Consider the following 19,754-nt stretch of genomic DNA (forward strand, 5'->3'; position numbering starts at 1 on the left):
TTAGCTGCGTGGACCCTATTGGTGCCGGGCCCAGTTCCCCCAGGCTGGTGGCGATATGCGGGTTAGTTGCTAACAGCTCACAGCTTCCCTCCCCAAACCAGAAAACTGCCTTCGGTGAGTAGGAGCTAACTGAACCCAGGAAGTTCTACCCCAGGCCCCAGGTCTCCTGGGGGCAGACCCTAGCTACTGACCACTGTCCAAACGGCCTGTATCCTCATCCCACAGGGTTGATGCTGCCCTGTGGTTGATGCTCCAGAGCCCTCTCCCGTGGATCAGGCCAAGTCTCCATATTACGAGGGGCCAGACCCTTGCTCAGTTCCTTCCCTTTCTGTCCTGCTTCCCTCACTTCCTGAGGAGTTTCTCCTATACGGGCAAGGCCCGAATCCCCATTTCAAGCTCTGCTTCTCGGGAATCCAATCTAAGACAACCATGAACAGCTTTTACCGTTGAGGACTGCACTATTTCCCATGGATTGCAGGTAAACAGAGATGTAAATTACAGGAGAACCCATAGTAATAACAAAGGATCGAGCGAAAAAATCTGCTTTCATTTGACACATAAGTTGGTGTAAAAATCATTGGCAGTACCATGTCCAACTAGAGAAATCAACAGGCTTTTTAGAATATCATACTTTTGGCAGCTCTCTATAACCTTAGGACTAGAAATGAAGGGAAAACTAAAAATGAAACTTTTGTGCCCCCAAAACTCAATCTTGTTGGGAGATTCTGAGCTGAGAAGTGGCTACAGGAACAGCAATCCTGGAGCCAGCAGATTTGGCTTTTCCTCTCTATCACACTGCCTCTCTTTCCTGGAAAAAGCGTAGCGAAAGAGGTTTATTAGAGACCTGGGTTCCCCTGGGATGTGATCTTAGACAAAGGGCTTTATTTCTGCAAATTAGTCAGGATTCTTTTGGTTGTAAGGAAAAAAAAATCCAACTCAAACCAGTCAACCCTAAAAGGGAAATGTATTGGCTCTTGTAACTTGGAGAAACAGAAGTGTGTGAGCCTCAGGTAAAGCTTGATCCAGGGACGCCAAAGATGTCACCACATATGTCTCCCCATTTCTCTCTTTCCATCATAGGGGCAGTGGGGTTGTTTTGTTCCTTTTTTCTGCTAACCTCAAGTCTACTACTCAACAGGACAATCTCCAAGGAAAATGAACCCCTTGCTGGGCCTGGGCCTACTTTTGGCTGGCCTTCTCACTGTGGAAGGTCTTCTGAAGTCCGACTTCCCTCTGGGACCACAGTATCGTGGACCTGTGAGCCAGATCCAGTCATGGAAGGGAAAGAGGGCAGCCGAGGAGCTCACAAAGCGAAACACAGACTTCAGTTGCAACCTTTATAGGAAGCTGGCCTCCAATAGCCCCAACAAGAACATCTTCTTCTCCCCCTTGAGCATCTCTGCAGCCTTCTCCATGCTGTCTCTGGGTGCCCAGGACTCCACCCTGGATGAGATCAAGAGGGGCTTCCACTTCAGGAATATGCCAGAGAGAGACCTTCATGAAGGCTTTCATTACCTCATCTACAGGATGAATCAGGGGAACCAGGACCTCGAGCTGGACCTTAAAAACATCTTGTTCATCGACCAGAAGCTGCAGCCACAGAAGCAGTTTCTGGCAGATGCCAAGAACCTGTACGATTCAGACACTGTCCGCACCAACTTCCAGAACTTGGAAGGTACTAGGAAGCAGATCAATGACTATGTCAATCAGAAAACCCAGGGGAAAATCAACAACCTGATCAAGAATATAACCCCTGGCACTGTGATGCTTCTTACAAATTGCATTTTCTTTCGAGGTAAGGCTTGGGTCATGTTGGTATGGAAAGGATAGGATTTCCAGTAGACTTGGATTAAAGTCCTGGTTGGCCACATGCTTGCTCTGTGACCTTGAATTCATATATAATTAATCTTTCAGAACCTCACTTGTCCTATGTAAAATGAGTGCCTTTATATGTAACTCATAGGGCAGTTGTTGGGACTCAAAGTAAAAATGCATGAGGAATGAATTTGGGGAAGTCTACATTATTCTCCATATGTGCATTTTCATTAGTACTGATTATCCTAACACAACACTGGTTGTAGAGGTTGGAGTGACATTCTTTTCCCCATTTCTTAGATGAGGAAAGTGTAACACGGAAAGAGATTAATGGACTTAGAGTTACAAAGCCGGGACTAGAACTCACTTCTATTGACCCATAGGCTGTGCACTTTATGTTAGTCCAAGTAGACACCCAGCACGGTGATTGTGTTGATGATGATGATGATGATGATGATGATGTTCATTTTGGTGGATGCATTGGTCTCCTTGTCACATTCTATAGATTCCCCAAGTCTGAGGGTGAGAGACTAAAAAAAAGATGAAAAAACATTCCCAAATCCAAGCTTCAACCCTCCCACACCACCACACACACCCACTCACCTGCCCGATGCACACACAAAGTTGGTCAGCATGGGTGAGAATCAGAGGCCCTCAGGTCAGGCAAGATCTCTGCGGGGCTGTCAGGGACATGGTCCTGAATACGGAAGTTCAGCTCTCCCAAAATCCACAGTGAGACTGATGGCATAGAGGAAAAGAGCAGAGGGAGAGAAGAGAATCTGGAGTTTTCCAAAGTCCCCACATCACTTAGATTACAAAAGCAATGGCAACAGTGAGGCTGATGATGACTAGCATCCACTCAACACTCACTGTACAAGATCACTGAGCTGTCCTGCCTTTCTTTCTTTTTTTCTTTCTTCTTTCTTTCTTTTCTTTCTTTCTTTCTTTCTTTCTTTCTTTCTTTCTTTCTTTCTTTCTTTCTTTCTTTCTTTCTTTCTTTCTTTCTTTCTTTCTTTCTTCTTTCTTTCTTTCTTTCTTCTTTCTTTCTTTTTTTTAAGATTTTATTTATTCATTTGAGAGAGAGAGAGAGACAGAGAGAGCACAAGCAGGGGGAGCAGCAGAGGGAGAGGGAGAAGCAGGCCCCCTGCTGAGCTGAGAGCCTTATATGGGGTTCAATCCCAGGACCTGGAGATCATGACCTGAGCCGAAGGCAGATGCATAACCATCTGAGCCACCCAGGTGCCCTCTGTCCTGCCTTTCCCACTCAGCCACACAGCAGCCCTATGAGGTACCCATCAAAATCTTCATTCTTCAGACAAGGACACTGAAATCCAGAGAGGTTAAGACACTGGTCTAAGGTCATCCTTTCAGAACAGTGAAGCCAGAGTTGAATTCAGGGACTTGGCCCTCAGGGCCCCCTACTGGGGGCTCTGAGGTTGGCAGGTGCGAAAAGACCCAGGTCCAAGTTTATGCCCCATGGCATCAAAGAGTTCCCAGGGTGAAAAAGGAAGGGTCCAAACACCCAGCTTTGAGTGTTTGCTGCTCCTCAGCAGGTTCCCAAGAGCAGCCTGTTCCATTGGTTTTCTCATTCCTACATGAGAGCAGCTACTCCAGGCATGACTTAGAATCGAGTATTTTTCACTCACACCAGACCCAAATAACTCCCACTAGGTATCACCCAGACCCCTCTGCTGGAACACAATCTGTGGGCTCTCTCAGCCTCAGAAGCACCTGGGCTTCAGGCAGTCCACAGTACCCTCTCAGCTCAGCAGCCCTGGTCGTGGCTACTTTGGGAACAATCAGACCCATGCCCATCTTACCAGGAGTTCCCAGGGCCTGGCACAAAGACCAAGGACTCCTGGAGACCTGCCCTGACATCCCAGAACATCCAAATGCCCTCCTTGAATCCATGTGGACAGAGACCAGTGGTTACCTGGGTCCAGTCAGCCCTTCCCTTTCAGGACACTCATGCCACTTTGTCTTTCTTCACTCCTAAGCCAGGTGGCAACATGAATTTGATCCAAAAGCAACTAAAGAGGAAGACTTCATTCTGGATGGAAACAAGCGAGTGAAGGTGCCCATGATGTTCCATGGAGGCATGTATGAAGCCGGCTATGATAGACAGCTCTCCTGCACTGTTCTGGAAATGCCCTACCAGGGCACGATCACTGCCACCTTCATCCTTCCTGACGAGGGCAAAATGAAGAATGTGGAGGCGGCCTTGAAGAGGGACACCCTTGACAGATGGAAGAAATTAGTCAGACGAAGGTACGAGGGTGCCTGGCATATGCAGCTGCTTCCTTCTTCCTGCCTTCCCTTCCACTCTTTGCTTCTTCTAGCCCAGATTTATTGAGCTCTGACCCCATGGTCAAGTCCTATTCTGCGCTCCATGATGAACTTGTGTTTTGGTAGGAAGTAGACCAGAAGACAAGTCACAGGAATGTAGCGAAGCCCTTGTTTATAGAGGGAGATGCTTATATCATGAGAGTAGAGTGGACAGAGCAAAACCATGGTCCCCGGTGGTGGTGGCGGAGGGGGGTGCCACGGAGCAGGGAGCACCGGAGCTAAGTCTTCCAGGCTGAACAGTGGCACGTGGGGATGGGAGAGGAGTCATGGAATCCCAGGCAGAAAGGAACCACCAGGACAACCACGGGCTGTCAGAGGGAGCTGTTTATTGTACACGGAATCATGTTTCCACTGTAATATCACAACAAAACCAGCAAAGTGTGCCCCAAATAAGTTATAATAGTTGAAGGACCAAAGTGAGTCAATATTCTAAAAAAGAAACCATAAAATTAGAACAGATTTGAGATGAGCCAACAGAATTCTTCTCAGGCATGTGCTTGACAGTTGATTTTCTCGAGAAGGGTCAGGGCTGGGGCTTGCAGGGTTGACTTGGTTAGGAGTGGTGTTGGGATGGCCTCCTCCCTGCTCTGTACACTCTCTCTTCCATCTTGCCCTCACCCCTGTTTTCCACCCAACGGGTCTTTACCAAGAGCCTCTGCCATGGCTGACATGCTGTTGGGAGCCGGGGAGGATTCTAGGGCAGGTAGATAGGATGCTAGGACAGAGCTGGGCTGCCATGGGTGCTCTACCACACCAAACACATCCTCGGGGGAATGGCAGAACACATCTTGGATATCTCAATTGAGCTGAAAGCTCCATAAAAGAGAAATTCCGGTTCTGAATGCTTCAGATAAAGTCACTGTACCGGGGGGATGGGGAGAAGCAGCAGGCCACATGGCAGGTCATCCCAAGAGGGCTGCTAGGCTTGGGGTCTGCACAGCATCCCCCGATCCTCCCTGCTACAAACCCGGGCTGGTGGTAGTCTTGGCCCCGAGGGCTCCAGAGGGGCTTGGCACAGCAATATGGAGCACCACTTACTGGCCCCAGAGCTGCACCCCATGGGATATTGGCAGAAATAACTTGGAGATGAGGATTCTGAGTTCCCCTAATCCAACTGGAGGGTCTCAAGTCATCATAATTTGAATCCTAAAGGAAATGTGACCTTACGGAGCCCACATTGCATGAAGCCAGGATTTGTGGATAAAGTTGGGGTAGAGGTAGTGGAGCCCCCTTTCCCTTCACCTCCCATACCCCTCATTCCCCAAGACACCTCTGTGAACTCGGAAACTGTAGGGCACAGGCTGGAAACCACCAATCTCCTTGGCAGCTCATTTCACTCAGAAGAAATGACCCAGCTTGCCTGACGCCTTTGCCTCCTTCAGAGTTTCTCAAATCTTCCCTGAGCCCCAGGATTGCTGATAGCCCCAAGCTGATCTGTATTTTTCTCCACTGCACACACTGTCTTCTTATACACAGACTCCCAGTCTATGTATCGATGATTACGGGATGCTTTTCATCGTATGGACTTTCTTGTCTATCTTCCCTGCTAGAGCACGCACCCAAGGGCACGGGTTGTGCTTCTTCTGTTCACACATGCATCTAGGCATCCGATTGGTAGAGAGGAGGCACTTAATTTGTTAAGTGAATGAATGAGTGGAAAGGTAAGTCTGGGAATCATTGGGCCAATGGCCAGTATTTAAAGCCATGACACTGAATGAGGTTCCTCTGGAGGGAGGAAAGACAGAAGAGAAGAGGACCCAGGGGTGAGGCTTGGAGGATCACAGACAGCCCAGGTGGGCGATGAGATGATTCTGGCAGAGGGTGAGCGAAAGAGTGGCCTGTGAAGGGGGGGAAGATGGACTTGGGTTGGAATGCTTCAAGGTGGAAAAAGGCGATCCACTCTCGGAGAGCTGTCTCTTGGGTCAAGCAAGCTGAGCTCAGCCATGACCCTGGAAAGTGGAAGGTGGAGGGAGAAGACCCAAGTGGAGTGGGCTGCAGCAGTTGTGGGAGGAAGTGGAAATCTCTGGCAGAGACAACTCCTTTCTACCATGAAAGAAAGAAAAGGAATGGGCTGGAAGCTGGAGAAGTGACTCGGGGCCAGTGGGGATGTGTTTGCTCTTGTTTTGTAGGATATCAATTATTGGAGAACATGGTCTCTTCCTGAGGGCGATCAGGCAGACACCATTCACGATGGATGGCGCAGAACAGATTGGAATGCAGGCAGGGGCGAGGTCCTGGATAGGCAAGAAGAAATGGGGCTCAGGGCCAGGGGGACAGGGACCCAGGGTCCACAGGTTTCCCGGGACCACTGATCCCAGCCCGCAAGCGGGGAGGTCCATTGGGTCCCACCCACGGAGGATGTGAAGCTGCTAACTGAAGGGCAGAAGGAGGAACACCTGCTGGTCAGGGACTCCTTGAGCACCCACATCCATTTGCTTTACACTCTTACTGCCCCGTCTGCTGTGATTAGCACGATCGTTTCGCCCAAGTGGCTTAGGGAGGGGAGATCATTTGGTCCACGTCACGGAGCTCATGAGAGTCAGAATGCGTTTGAGCTCAGTTCTACCTGGTTTCAGATCCCAGGCCCTCGCTGCCTCTGGCATCCAGCCTGCTGGGTCAGGACTGGCTCAGGGCTTGGGCAAGGCCAGCACTGTGAGGGGGACGACACTTCCGTGTCTGCAACCAAAGAGGCCCTGAGACAGTGGGAACTTGAGACCATTTCTGTGGGTGAGGGCCTGGGGAGGGTGTGCTAGGAAGAACGGGCACGGTTCAGAGAGCATAGGTGGTTTGAAGCCAGGGTCCTGGGGCCAGAGTCCCTCCTCGTTGTGGGGACAAAGAGAGGGTCTGAGACCTCCGGGGCTGGGAAGACCAAGGTCCCATTCATCACCTCTCCTGCGGCCTGCCTGGGAAAGCAAAGAGACCCTGCCACTCACCTGTCACCCCCATCTCCCCAGGGTCGTAGACGTGTCCCTGCCCAGGTTCTCCATCACTGGTAACTATGACCTGAAGAAGACACTCTCCTACCTGGGTATCACCAAAATCTTTGAGGAGCATGGTGATCTCACCCGGATCGCCCCTCATCGAAGCCTGAAAGTGGGTAAGGTAAGCCTGCCCGGCCCGGATGCCACGCCTCCCGCAGGGAGCCTTCTTGCAGCCCTGGGCCAGAGCCACTGTCCCAGCAGCCGAATGAGCTGGGTCTGGTCCTGCCAGTCAGGCCGGGCGCTGATCCAGCACTGTCCCTCACCAGCCCTTGTCACCCTGGGACAGTCACATCACTTCCCCAAGCGTCATGTTTCCAGTCTTTAAGCTCCTGGTCCCATTTTGGAGGTCGATTCCGTGCAACAAACAAGTGATCAAGGCCTGGCACATTTATCGGTCCTAGAACCGCTCTAGGTCTGACCCAGAGCCTCTCCCAGAGACCTCACGGGCTTGTTGGGAGTAAGCTGCAAACGTGTGCATGACCAAAAGACGAACCAGCCATGGGCCCCGGGGTTTCCAGCAAGGCTGAGCACCTGCCTGCTGGGGGCAGAGAGGACCGTATGGGGTAGGGTCCCCAGGTTGAGCAGAGATAATACAGGACACCCAGTTAAATTCACATTTCAGGCAAGTGACCAATAATTTCTTTAGTCCAAAATATCGCATGGAATAGACTTACACTAAAGATATTCATCGTTTATCTGAAATTCAAATTTAATGGTCCATGCCCCATTTCACCTGGCAACCCTACTTTTAGGTTAAAAGGGCATTGGGGGTGGGGAGATTGCAAGGAGCAGAGACAGGTGCGGGGAGGGTCTCCCAGTCGGGGGAGCAGCATGGCCAGAGGCTGGGCTGGGGGAGAGCTTGGCATTGTGGGCAGTGGAGACCGGCGCGTTCTAAGTGGGAAGTTCGAGCCAGTCTGGGAGAGATCCCAGTAGGCACTGATTCAGATTTATTTTCCAATTTGCAAGAGGAAGAAAAACAGTAGAATTTTCTCCCTTTTAACATAGACTTCCCATAAATAGTCAGTGCCAGCTACCCCTTTCCGGGGGCCTTTACTCAGTTCCACGGCTCCTTTCTTTTCTGCAGTTAGGTGTGCCCATGGCTGTGATTGTCAATGGCTCCTGGCTGGCGCGCTAGTAAAACTGTTAGGATTTTGTAGAATGGAATGAAATGCATCAGTATGTACAGAAACTTCCATGTCCTAGGGTGAATCACTGCGTCACAGATGTGGGTGCCCTGGGGTAGATCTGGCGTCTCAGTTGTCTCTGATGCCCCCCCCCCCGATTTCGTTCCTTTCTCACCGTCCCCCAGGAAGCTAAGAGGAGTGTGAGCAGGGCTGGAGGCTTCCTGGTGGGGATGTCACCAAGTCCCTCCCATCTAGCTAAGGTTCCGCAGATTCTTTCTGCCATTATGATGCTCAGCACTTCCCTGTAATTCACGGAAGGATAGCACACCCCACTCCATCCTCCCTGCTGCAGCTGATGCTGCCCCAGCTGCATTGGTCCCTTCACGCTGAGTCTGCTTGTCCCGCATCCTTCCGGCAATGACAGCAGAAGGAGCCTGTGGCGCCTGGCACCAGCCAGGTTACTGCTGTGCTGGGCCACCCTGGCTGAGGCTTTTCCCTCTCTGGGCCTCTCACTGTCCTTGGCCCAGAGTGGCTTCGCGACACTGACCTCGATCCTGATTCCTGCAGGCGGTGCACAAGGCGGTGCTGAAGATGGATGAGAAGGGAACAGAAGGTGCGGCCGCCTCCGGAGTCCAGACGCTGCCCATGGAGATGCCGCTCTCCATCAAGCTGAACAAACCCTTTCTGGTGTTTATTAGGGATAGCGTCCTGCCCACCATCATCTTCTTGGGAAAGATTGCTAATCCTACTGGGGAATAAGGGGGCGTTCCAGCTCGCTGTGGGCCCCAGAGGCAGCCTGGGGCTGAAAATGTTTCATCTGCCTCAAATTGGGATCCCAGGACCTTCTAATCTAATCCCACGCCTTCATGAGCTCCCAAGACCACCATCCAAACAGGCAGCGCCGCTGGCTCTGGGGGCTCCTGTGCACCACCGCCCACCCCCCCCCCCCGTCCCCATCCTCCCTCAGCCCCCTCCCTGCCCGGTCCAGCGTCATTGGGCTTAGATGCCCCACCCCCACCCACTTGGCTGGCTGTGATCTTCTCTCCCTGGAGAGGCAGAGGGGCTTTGTGATTTAATAAACACCCCCTCAGTTCTGCTGGCTGTTGGTGGATAATTTGGGGAAGCTATGAGACAAGGCAAGTACCTGGGCTTTGGAGTGAGAGAGACCTGGGTTCAAATCTTAGGAACAAAGTGTCTTTGGGAAAGCCACATATCTCCTCGGAGCCTCTATTTCTGTATTCCTGAAACGAGGACAGGGATACTCCCCTCTGGGGCTCTGAAGAAACTAGCACGCTGCTTTAGAAAAGCTAGTTCCGCTTGGTGAGCCCCTAGCCTTGGGTCTTTGGTATGTGAGCTACAAAGTCATGTCCCCCCAGGGTCCACATGGGAGTTCGCTGGGCTCAGCCAGGCATCCAATCAGATGGCAAAGGGGAGGTGGGGCTGGCCCAGCATTAGAGGGATGGAGCCTGGAGTAGAAGCAGCTAGGATCCATTGCCAGGTTTTCCTGATTCCAGAGCCTGCCAAGAAGAGTCTGGGGCTTGGACCTGTTAGCAAGCTCAGCTGAAGAGTGAATGGGGTCCCTGCGTCTGCCCTGGAAAACGTGGTCCTGCAGGGTCTGCCCATGACCACTAGGGGGCGCCTGATCATGCCTCAGGGAGCCCTCATTGCCGGCGGCTGATTCCTTTGCCTCCTGCCATGAATCCCCGCTGCCCGAAGAAGTGTTTGAGAGGAGGGGGCACCGACTGGCCTGGCACTACTAAGCCTGCGCCGGCATCAGCTGTCACCCCCTGGGTGTGCCTAGCAATTCACAGCTCACTGTGCCTTTTGAGTTCTGGTCACAGCTCCCCTGTGGGCGGCCAGAATGGACATCCATGTGACAGATCCATATGCAGAGCCATGAGGTGACTTTCCTATGGCCACGCGGTTAGCCATGGCCCACAAATACTGGTCTTCTGGGTTAGGGCAGGGACGGGTTCCACGTGGACTTGGGCACCCCGCTGGTCCTTCCTGAGATCCTCTCCCAGGTACGAGAGCCCCCCCGCCAGGCCCCTTCGGCTTGTGCGTATTCAATAAGCACCCCCTCCTCCATCCTGGGCACCCCCAGGGCCCTGGAGACCCAGCCCCCACACAGGTTGGCAGAGAAGGCTAGTTTACCGTGTGGCAAGGGCTCAGATAGGGGAGCACCAGAGTAAGCACCCCTCTTTGAGAGGGAGGGAGACAGAGAAGGTTGAGACCCTGCACCAGCCTGAGGGGGCGTGGTGGGGGTGGGCAGACACCTGACACACGCGGAAATGCTCAGTGGTCAGCTCAGGTCTGCAACATTAGCCACTGGGGACATGCGATAGTCAGGTCAGCCATTGAATAGCCGGGTGGCTTGGACGTGTCACTTAACTCCTCTGAGCTCCATTTTTTAAAAGGAGGTCGTAATGCCTACCCCAGGGGGGTGAGGAGCTCTAAGGGTTACACGGCACTGCATAGACGCTGAGCCTGGCACGCAGCAGGTGTTCGGCAGAGAGCCAGAGCTACGGTCTTCTGCTGCCCTCACTCACGTCTCGGAGGTGACCAGCTCTTTTCTAAAAAACGGTGCTCCAGGCACTTGCCTGTGCTGTCCCCTCGACTGGGAAATACTCTCACCCTGCCTGACAAGCTCCTGCTCATCCTTTAATGCCCAGTCCATTATGACATCGTTATGAGATCTTCTCTACCTTTCTGGCAACTTCCAAGCAGCCCTTCAATAAAGCACTCACCTCCATGGCTCCTGGGTCTGAATTTCCCCTCCACCCCGATGTGGGCTGCAATCAATCCCGCATTAAACAATGATTTATGGGGTGGCAACCCGTGCATAAGTTACTGATCCAAACAGACCTGGTTCCTGTCTTCACGTCATTAATATCCAGTGGGAGAAACAGTTGCGAGTCGCGTCGGCACCCCCATGCGTTTCTGATCACGAGCTCCAGTGAGCATGATGAGAGAAAGCCATGGGGGCCTTCGAGGGTGTGGAACGGGAGTCTGACCCAGGCCGGGGGCTCCAACAAGGCTGAGGGAGCTCCGAATGCTGGGAGCTCATCTGTTCTTGAACTGCCACTATTAATTAAGCCTGCATACAGGTATGTTTGTCCCGGTGTAGTTCACAATCTAGAAAATGCTGGCTGGTCTTCCATAAGCTCTAGTGCTTGACCGACCTTTCCTTTAACCGACTTTATTCTAAGAACGACCACTGCACATCTTAAATATTTTTTATATGACTTCCTACCTTCGCAGCCATATATTCATTCTGCACTATAGAAATAAACTCTATCATGGAGGAGAGAAAGAAGAGGGGAGGAACTTGGAGTGGTAGCAGAGGAAGACTACCGAGCACAGGGGAGCAACATGTACAAAGGGCCTGGGGTGGGAAGTTGGCAGGGCCAAGAAACTGAAATGAGATTAATGTGACCAGCATAACAAAATAAGTCAGGAGGAGTGGGCGGTGAGGCTGGAGAGGTAGGCTGGGGCGTCAGGGGCCCCGGGGGGAATGCTGGTCTTTAACCGAAGAACTATGGTGAGCTGTCACTGGTGTTTCACTGGAGGATGACTCAGGCACACTCGTGTGTTGTAGGTGTCCCTCTGGCTGCGCACTGGGCATCCCCTGGCCCCACTTCCCAGGCCAGGCCACAGAGAACACGCTCAGTGTGTGTTTGCTGAGAAGACAGACTACCACAGCAGTCACCCTTGCTCCAGACATGGCCAGCGCCCTCCCGTGGTTCTGCCGAGCATGCGCTCTGCCTCGCCACCTCCCTGTACCTCCCTGCACCTCCCTGCACCGGCTCACACGGCTCCACCCTGCCCTGCCCTGGCGCTCTCCTTGTTCCCCATTCTCTGCCACGCTCGCCAGCTCCTTTCAGAGTGGTACTCCTGCTTCCAGAAAAGACTGACTCCTACCTCTTCTAAGAAGCCTTCACGGGCCACCTGTTGTGGACTGACCGACCTCACGAATGAATAACTGAGTACACGGAGTTTGCCTTTGAAGTAAGCAACCCTTCCTACCTGCCTCCCGCAGGACTGGTGCTGCGTAGGCTTTTCCACTGACCCGCCGACCCACCGACCCACCAACCCTTCAAGCTGGTGGGACCGTTTCACTCTACTGATGAGAAAACCGAGGCTCAGGGGAGACCACATAACTTGCCCATGTTCCCACGACTGGAGAGCCACAGATATGAGACTAAGTGCAAGTCCTCTGAGTATTTCAGTTTTCATTTGTCCATCCACCCATCTAGCAAATATTTGCAGAGGATCCACTCTGTGCCACTGTGGGGTTGAAACACATTGGTGAACAAAACATACAAAGCTCCTTGCCCTTGTGGAGGTTCCCAGCTAGTAGATGGAGGCATGCAATACACCATGGGGTTAACAAATGAATAAGAGCATTACGTAAAGCAGGTAAGGGTGATTGGAGGAGCTGGTGGTGCTGGCAATGGTCAGATCGGCCTCACTGAGCAGGTGACACTGCTGAGATAGTAGATTTTGTGATTCTGCTTCCCATGGCTTCTGTTGCACAGTCAGCTTCTGGAGACTTCTGGAACTGCAGAGATGCCCACCAGGAGCATACTTGATGATATGAGAAGGATTAGCCCCAGCCAAGAAGGGAAGTGTCCAACGTCAGAACCCCGGGGCAGAACCCCTTTGATGTGATCCAGCTTGACCTTCCACATAATGCAGAAAGCCTTTGTGTGGCTTCCGAGCGGGTAGCTTTCCAAATGCATGTGGGATGTCAGGAGGCTGGTTTCCTGCCTGCCCAGGCTGAGGTCATTCATGTGGGCACACACCAGAGGTGACAAGCTGGTGCGCTGAGGAGGATAATCACAGGCAGGAAGCCCTAGTTCCCGGCCCTGCTTTGCCCAGACGCTGACTTTGTGACTTGGGCAAATACCTTCTCCTTCCAGGGCCCTCGTTTCTCACCTGCGCCGTGAAGGGATTGCCCTGGATGATCTCCAAAAGCACTTCGATCTCAGATAACACTTTGCCATTTGTCTTGGAAATGATAGAGTCTGCTCCAGATTTCATCTACCTATTCTTTTTTCATAGATTCATTTGGCCAACAAATACTTATTAAGGATCTCCTGTGTGCCCGGGAGGGTGCCAGGTGTGAAGAAGCCAGGTGAGAGCTTAGAGACCCATGGCCGGCTTCCTCCCGTTCAGGCCCAGGTGGGTCAGGGCAGTGCGTAGTCGTGACAGTGGGAGTGTGAGGCCGGGGCCCCCTTCTTGTTGGGAGACATGCTCTCTATTTCCACTCAATTCCCCAAATTTCTTTCATTCCAAAACCACTGTTGATATTGTGGCTGAATCCCCAACTCTTTTGTGCTCTTATGCACTCAAGAGGGATCTTTAAATCAATCTATATTTTAAAAAAAAAGAAATTTGTTCAAACAGAAAAATTAACGTCACAGCCATCTATAGAAAACCAGAAAACAGGCCCCAGGTAGAAAATAACTAAAAATACACACAACAAAAACAACCTGGCAATTCGGCTCCACCCAGGCCTGAGCCCGAAGCCTGTTCTGTTCGGTTAAAGAGGGAAGAAGACGGACAAGACAGTGGCCACCAAGACCCTTGTCTGTTTGAGCTCGAGGCTCAAACTCGGGACGCCATGTTGTCTGATGCGGTGGTCTTTCATTTCAGGGACTTTGTCCGGGGCCTCAAGTGGAGGGAGGCTGGCAGGAGGCCCTGGAGTCCAGACAGGCTGAAGTTCAAATCCGAGCTCTGCCATGTGTTTGGTTTGTGACACGAGGCAAGACACTTTGCTGTGCCCAATCCTGAGCTTTTCCTGTCTGTGAAGTGGGGACCATTCTGTTCATCTCATCGGCTACTCAGGGAGGATTGTATGACGTGATGCGTGTGAACCTACTTTGCACCTGCTAGGCACCCATCCACATCAGGGATGCCTGGTGTAAAGGCAGCCAGAGTGGGGAGGAAGGCACCTGAGGGGGCGTGTCTGAGGACTGCGCGTCCTCCCAGCACAGGTAGCCTTTTGTCTGTTGCTTCTCTTGTTGTGACGTGAACAGAGGAATCTCAGGTTCCGAGACTAGGCTGGGGAAGAGTCCCTCCAGGTGAAGATCCATTCTGGAGCAGTAAGCCCACGTGTCCCGTAACGTTGAAATAGTGACCTCTTTGCCAAAAGCACAGAAAACAAAGGAACGACTAGACAAAACACCTCAGGGCCGGAGGGTCTGTCTGGATCTACCCCCTTCCCCATCTCCACCCCCAGCTTGACTCAGATCCTGAAAGTCCCGTGGTCCCTGTGGGTGGGCTCAGGAATGAGCGATGTTGCAGCAAAACAGTGCAGGGAGCCCTGGCGAGCACTCCTCCATGAGACAGGTGCTCACGTCCACGCTGTCTCACGTCCACACTGGGTATTGTTAGGTCCCTCTTGGGGGGCTTCTGGTTAAGATGACATGGCAAATCCAGCCATGAGGCATCCAATGTGCTCCGTAGGTAGAGCAAGAATAGGTGAAATTGAAAAATGTTATAAAGAGAAAAGTATAAGGATGTAGCCAGTTTTAAAGAGTGACGTGAAGATCTGTATAAACCAGAAATGGGGCAGAAGCATAAAGATGTGTGAGGTAGGCAGGAGAACTTCTAGCCAGAAAGAGAAGGGTCTAGAGCAGCCCAGGCATGGCCAGAGAAGCTCCGTGAAGGAGGATGGACTCGGGATAAGGCTCCATCTTGATGGAACCCTGGATGGACCCATGGGATCTGCTCCTGATCTGTCGCTGCGGCGGCGGGATTGGTCTTAAGAATTTGGGGAGGAACAAGCCTTTCTTTTCCCCACAACCTGAGGCGCTCAGAGCTGGGGATCATCTCGGATTGCTAGGCAGAAGTTGTGCAAAGAGGAAGCAGCCAGCTCCCCTCACTCCTAAGTTGGCTCATCCTTTCCCTGGGAAGTCTGACTCAGTGGCTCTAGGTGGGGCCTGGGAATGTGCATTTTAATGAGAACACAGGTTCTCCTGACAATTAACCAGGCTTGGGAAACTCCACACTTCGGGAGGCCAACCTGTTTCACCAACTGGAGGCCTTTTTACAAAAGTCCCTGGGTGTAGGCCAGGGAGCAGACCCTGGCCCTTGGGGTTCCCGACGTGCCTCCCGACTGCCCTCCCACCCACTCCCCCCCCTTCATCTTCCCTTTACTGTTCTCCCTCTGTCCCCATCACCCACTGGGGATAGTCCCTGCCCCAGAGGAAACCGCACAAGGTGCAGCCTGTGCACTCAGGGGAGACGGACACGTGAGGAGGTAGATTGCCGTGGTTTGCTCCAGGTGTTTGTGAAGGGAGGGCCCAACTTTCTGTGGGATCTGGAAGACTCCATGGTGTGGGAGGTCTGGAGCTGGAGCTGGAGGATGGAAAGCAGTTGGTCAGGAGGGGAGGGAGGGGAGAGCCGTCTAGACAGACTGAGAATCAAGGGCTCAGGGTGTAGCTCGGGGGAAGAAATGGCAGGGCTGAATTCATTCTATTGTCTTGTAGTTCACATAGAGTGAGTTACGCAAATATTTCTGGCTATGATTTCTTCCAGACTTTGTCTCTCCCACCCCCTCCGTGCCTAGGACTCCAGCTGCCCGTCTGTGAGACCACGTGCTTTCCGTTCACAGATCACTGGGGCTCTGTTTTTTCTCCCCTGTCTATTCTCTTAAGTTTGGGCAGTTCCTATTGCTCTGTTTGCAAGCTTCCTGATCGTCCCTTCCACCATTTAGATTTTCTCTTACAATGTTTCTGGTCTGGACTTTACTGTCCTCCCTTACTGTGGTGACACTGGTTTTAAAAGCCACTGAAAGTATTTGCAGACATTTTTTTCTTATCCCGTCAAGGATTTTGTCACCTTTTCCTGATAACATGATGTCTTATTTCAGACACAATGTTGTTAAGGTGTCTATGGCAGCTTCAGCCTAGAGTTAGTGTGGCCCTAACGTCAAGATGTGCCGCTTGTAGGGTCTCTCCTGAATGCCTTAGATGTTCCTGGAGGTCCCCCAACTCGGCCTGGTCAGGGTCTCCCTCCCTCCCCTGGGACTTCTGCTTACATCACAGCAGTTCAGGGGTTTTGCTTCTGCACTGGGACCGTCCTTGTGGAATGTCACTTTATGCGTGCAGAGCCAAACAATTAGCTTTGCACCGAAGCTAACGCGCACTTTTGCTGCTCGCACTTTCCCAAACTCTGGTCCCCGTCCCCTGCGCTCAGCCAGCCTGCCACTTCTGCTTGGGTTTCCCTCCCTGGAGCCAGAAAGTGTCTTTGGACAGAAAAGCAGGACAATCACAGGGCTCCCCTAATTTGTCTGCCTTCTCTGCCTGTGGTCCAATGTCTGCATTATTTCACATATTTTTCTCAGTGTCTCAATTTTTTCGTGTATTTTGTCCAGTTTTCTGTTTACTACTGTTCATAAGTCCAATGGCAGACACTTTGGCCGCAATGACCAAACGCGTAAGTCAACTCAAGTGTTATGTGTGCACACGCCTGTGTAACTAGCTCCTGAAGGAAGACCCTGAAAGGTCTTTCTTGCTCATTTCCCATCAGTATCACCCCTCAGAGGTAAATTGCCCATTTAATTTATTTCAATTCACTCCTTCATCAAACACTTAAGGGGAGCCCTTTGTACTGGCCAAACAGGGGTGTAGGGGGAGAACAGAGAGGCAAGTGCCTGATTCGTTTCATTTTCCGTCAGGCAAATAAATGTGAAATTACGACCATGATAAGTATTCCACTAAGAGGTTAATGGTACTATAAAAACATTTAAAGGAGGGAATTTTCCTGATCTGCGCACTCAAAGAGAGCTTCCTTAAGGGTGTGACATGACATAGGACCTAAGCAGTGGAAAGGAATTAATTCGAGGGGAAAGTCTGGTGGGGGAGGGGAGAGGGGTACAACAAAGGTCACCTGTGAGAAGCAGAGAAATGGGCAAAACGGCTGGACACAGCAGTCCCGAGCAAGGGGCTCTGAGGTCTGTGATGAAGTTAGAGCGGCCGGTGGATCCCAACCAGTGCAGGTTGGATGAGAGGCTGGTGCCGCTCTGGGAAATGGGAGGCTACTGGAACAGTTGCAAGTAGGTAAGTGATGTGTTGGTGTGGGGAATGAGGAGGAAAGAGATGCACGTGTGAGTCCTGGGCTCAAATAACTGAGTGAGTGCTGTCCGCGGACGGAGATGTTGAGAAAGATCTCAGCTGTGACTTCCATGGGAAGATGGCGTTTGGGAAAGAGTCTGAGTTCAGTCTGGGTCTTACTGAGCTTCGGGTTCATTTGTGACATCAGGAGGAAATATCAAGGAGGTGGTTAGAACTACGGAATTCCGAGGAAAGTTCTGGCCTGGGGATTAAAAATAGTAAGTGATGTGCAACTTGGTAACGAAGCCCTGAGCCTGACGAGATCAGCTGGAGGCAGAGGAGGGCACCAAGGAGAGGGCACCGAGGCTCGGGGGGCGCGCCAGGACTGGGCGCAGGAGGGGAGGCCCAGAGGTGACTAAGGAGGAGGAACGGAGGCAGATGGGGGGAAGGAGAAAAGCAGGAGATCATGGTGTCACCGAGCCACAGGGAGGGACTGGAGAAGGGTGTGGTCTCCAGTGTCAGCTGCTCCTGGGGAGGCAGCTAGGATGAACCTGGCCGCGTTCGCAGGCTGGTCCCGTCTCTGTGGACCCAGAAGCCGGACTGGAGTGGGCCAAGGGGGAATGGAAGTGAGACCGTGAGGACAGTGAACACACAGCTCGTGAGGACGTGAGTCGGGATGGGGAGGAAGGAGACAGGAAGCGAGGGGGGGTTTTCATCGCGCTCTTGGTAGTGGCTCGTTGGTCCTAGTGGGCAAGCCTTGACCGTGTTTAAAAACCAACGGCAAGCATTTGCAACGACGTGGATGGAACTGGAGGGTGTTATGCTGAGTGAAATAAGTCAATCAGAGAAAGACATGTATCACATGACCTCACTGACATGAGGAATTCTTAATCTCAGGAACAAACTGAGGGTTGCTGGAGTGGTGGGGGGTGGGAGGGATGGGGTGGCTGGGTGATAGACATTGGGGAGGGTATGTGCTATGGTGAGCGCTGTGAATTGTGTAAGACTGTTGAATCACAGATCTGTACTTCTGAAATAAATAACGCAACATATTTTAAGAAAAAAGAAAAAGAAGAAGATAGCAGGAGAGGAAGAATGAAGGGGAGTAAGTCGGAGGGGGAGACGAACCAGGAGAGATGATGGACTCTGAAAAACAAACTGAGGGTTCTAGAGGGGAGGGGGTGGGGGGATGGGTTAGCCTGGGGATGGGTATTAAAGAGGGCACGTTCTGCGTGGAGCACTGGGTGTTATGCACAAACAATGAATCATGGAACACTACACCAAAACAAATGATGTAATATATGGTGATTAACATAACAATAAAAAATTAAAAAAAAAAAAAGCCAACGGCAAGGATGTAGTTGGGAATATGGAAGAGACAGGTGTGAGGGTCCTGGGATGGACATAAGGGAGGCTCTCCAAACTTCTGCAAGGAGTGCTGGGGAGAGGGGGACGTGGTCCTTTCCCGAGGGTCTGTCTTTCATGGGAGATGGGGGGCAAGGTGGTCTCGTGTGTGTGTGTGTGTGTGTGTGTGTGTGTGTGTGTGCGCGCGCGCACAGATGCCCTAACGGCAGGCTCGGGAGTCCATCTTCAGGAGGTGGAAGACCGAGGCATTCCCTGCAGGCAATGGGAGAGTGAGGTGATCGGTTCTCTGTTGCCAGCCACATCAAGATCGGTGGTTGGCAAGTCACTGCGGACAAAACTGCCTCAGTGAGCCGCTTCCTTCCAGTGGCTGGCGGAGAAGGAACAGACGGGTGGATTATTCCAGGTCTGGGGCTTTGCCAGAAGTGTGTGTCACCAGGAGTGTGGGGTTTTAGAATGGAATGAAGCCCTTTGGAACTCAAGTAAATAAGGAGGCAAATGAAGACAGGGCAGGGTGGGTGGGCGGAGGGCCACGCAACCTTTCCAGGAACGTGGAACAGCTGTGTGCTTGAGGATGAAGCTTGGGAGGTAAGTGAGAGCCCAGCTGAGAAGGGCCTTGAATGACAGGTGCGTGGCCGTTCCTCCCAAGGTCAGAGAGAAGCCATTGAGGAAGCTGAGTAGGTGAGTGACACATGAGCTTTGCATCTAGAAAGCTCCACCTGTGTGCGGTGTGGATGCGTGACCCAGCCGGGAGCCCAGTGGGGAATTGAGCAGGGGAGAGAGGGTGAAATGTGGGATAAGGGCAGTGGCCCCCCGGCAAGAGGGGCCCAGGCAGGGTCAGGTGCAGGGAGGACAGTGTCCCTCTCTTCGAGATGGGCAGAGCCCATGGCAGGACTCACCGTCCATCCCCAGCCACAGTCATGTCACAGCAGGGAGGCAGTGGGGGGCCTCTGTGGGAGACAGAAGGGGCAGCCATGAGAGGAGAGGAGTTGGGCATGGGGAGAGGCCAAGTGCAGAAGGAGGTTGGATTTTAAGAGCTGAATGAGTAAGCTTTCGTCAGAGCT

At 52.2% G+C, this 19,754-nt stretch overlaps 1 protein-coding gene and 1 long non-coding RNA gene across 2 annotated transcripts in view; one reads left to right on the forward strand and one right to left on the reverse strand.

Moving 5' to 3' along the window:
• The window catches only part of SERPINA12 (serpin family A member 12), a 38,330-nt gene extending 29,006 nt beyond the window's left edge, over window positions 1-9,324 (forward strand). Inside the window, exons 3-6 of the mRNA XM_027571250.2 lie at window positions 1,139-1,795; window positions 3,813-4,083; window positions 7,116-7,263; window positions 8,834-9,324. Of these exons, the coding sequence (XP_027427051.2) occupies window positions 1,156-1,795; window positions 3,813-4,083; window positions 7,116-7,263; window positions 8,834-9,025 (1,251 nt within the window). The 5' untranslated portion in view covers window positions 1,139-1,155 and the 3' untranslated portion in view covers window positions 9,026-9,324. The remainder of the gene's footprint in view (window positions 1-1,138; window positions 1,796-3,812; window positions 4,084-7,115; window positions 7,264-8,833) is intronic.
• Window positions 1,310-8,975, reverse strand: LOC113909743. Its single transcript, XR_003515799.2, has 4 exons — window positions 8,814-8,975; window positions 2,419-2,553; window positions 2,183-2,345; window positions 1,310-1,443 (listed from the first exon to the last, which is right to left on the reverse strand). It is a non-coding gene; the product is annotated as an uncharacterized LOC113909743 (long non-coding RNA).
• Window positions 9,325-19,754: the final 10,430 nt, after the last annotated feature.

This window comes from Zalophus californianus, chromosome 6 (assembly GCF_009762305.2).
Source record: "Zalophus californianus isolate mZalCal1 chromosome 6, mZalCal1.pri.v2, whole genome shotgun sequence".
Taxonomy (NCBI): domain Eukaryota; kingdom Metazoa; phylum Chordata; class Mammalia; order Carnivora; family Otariidae; genus Zalophus; species Zalophus californianus.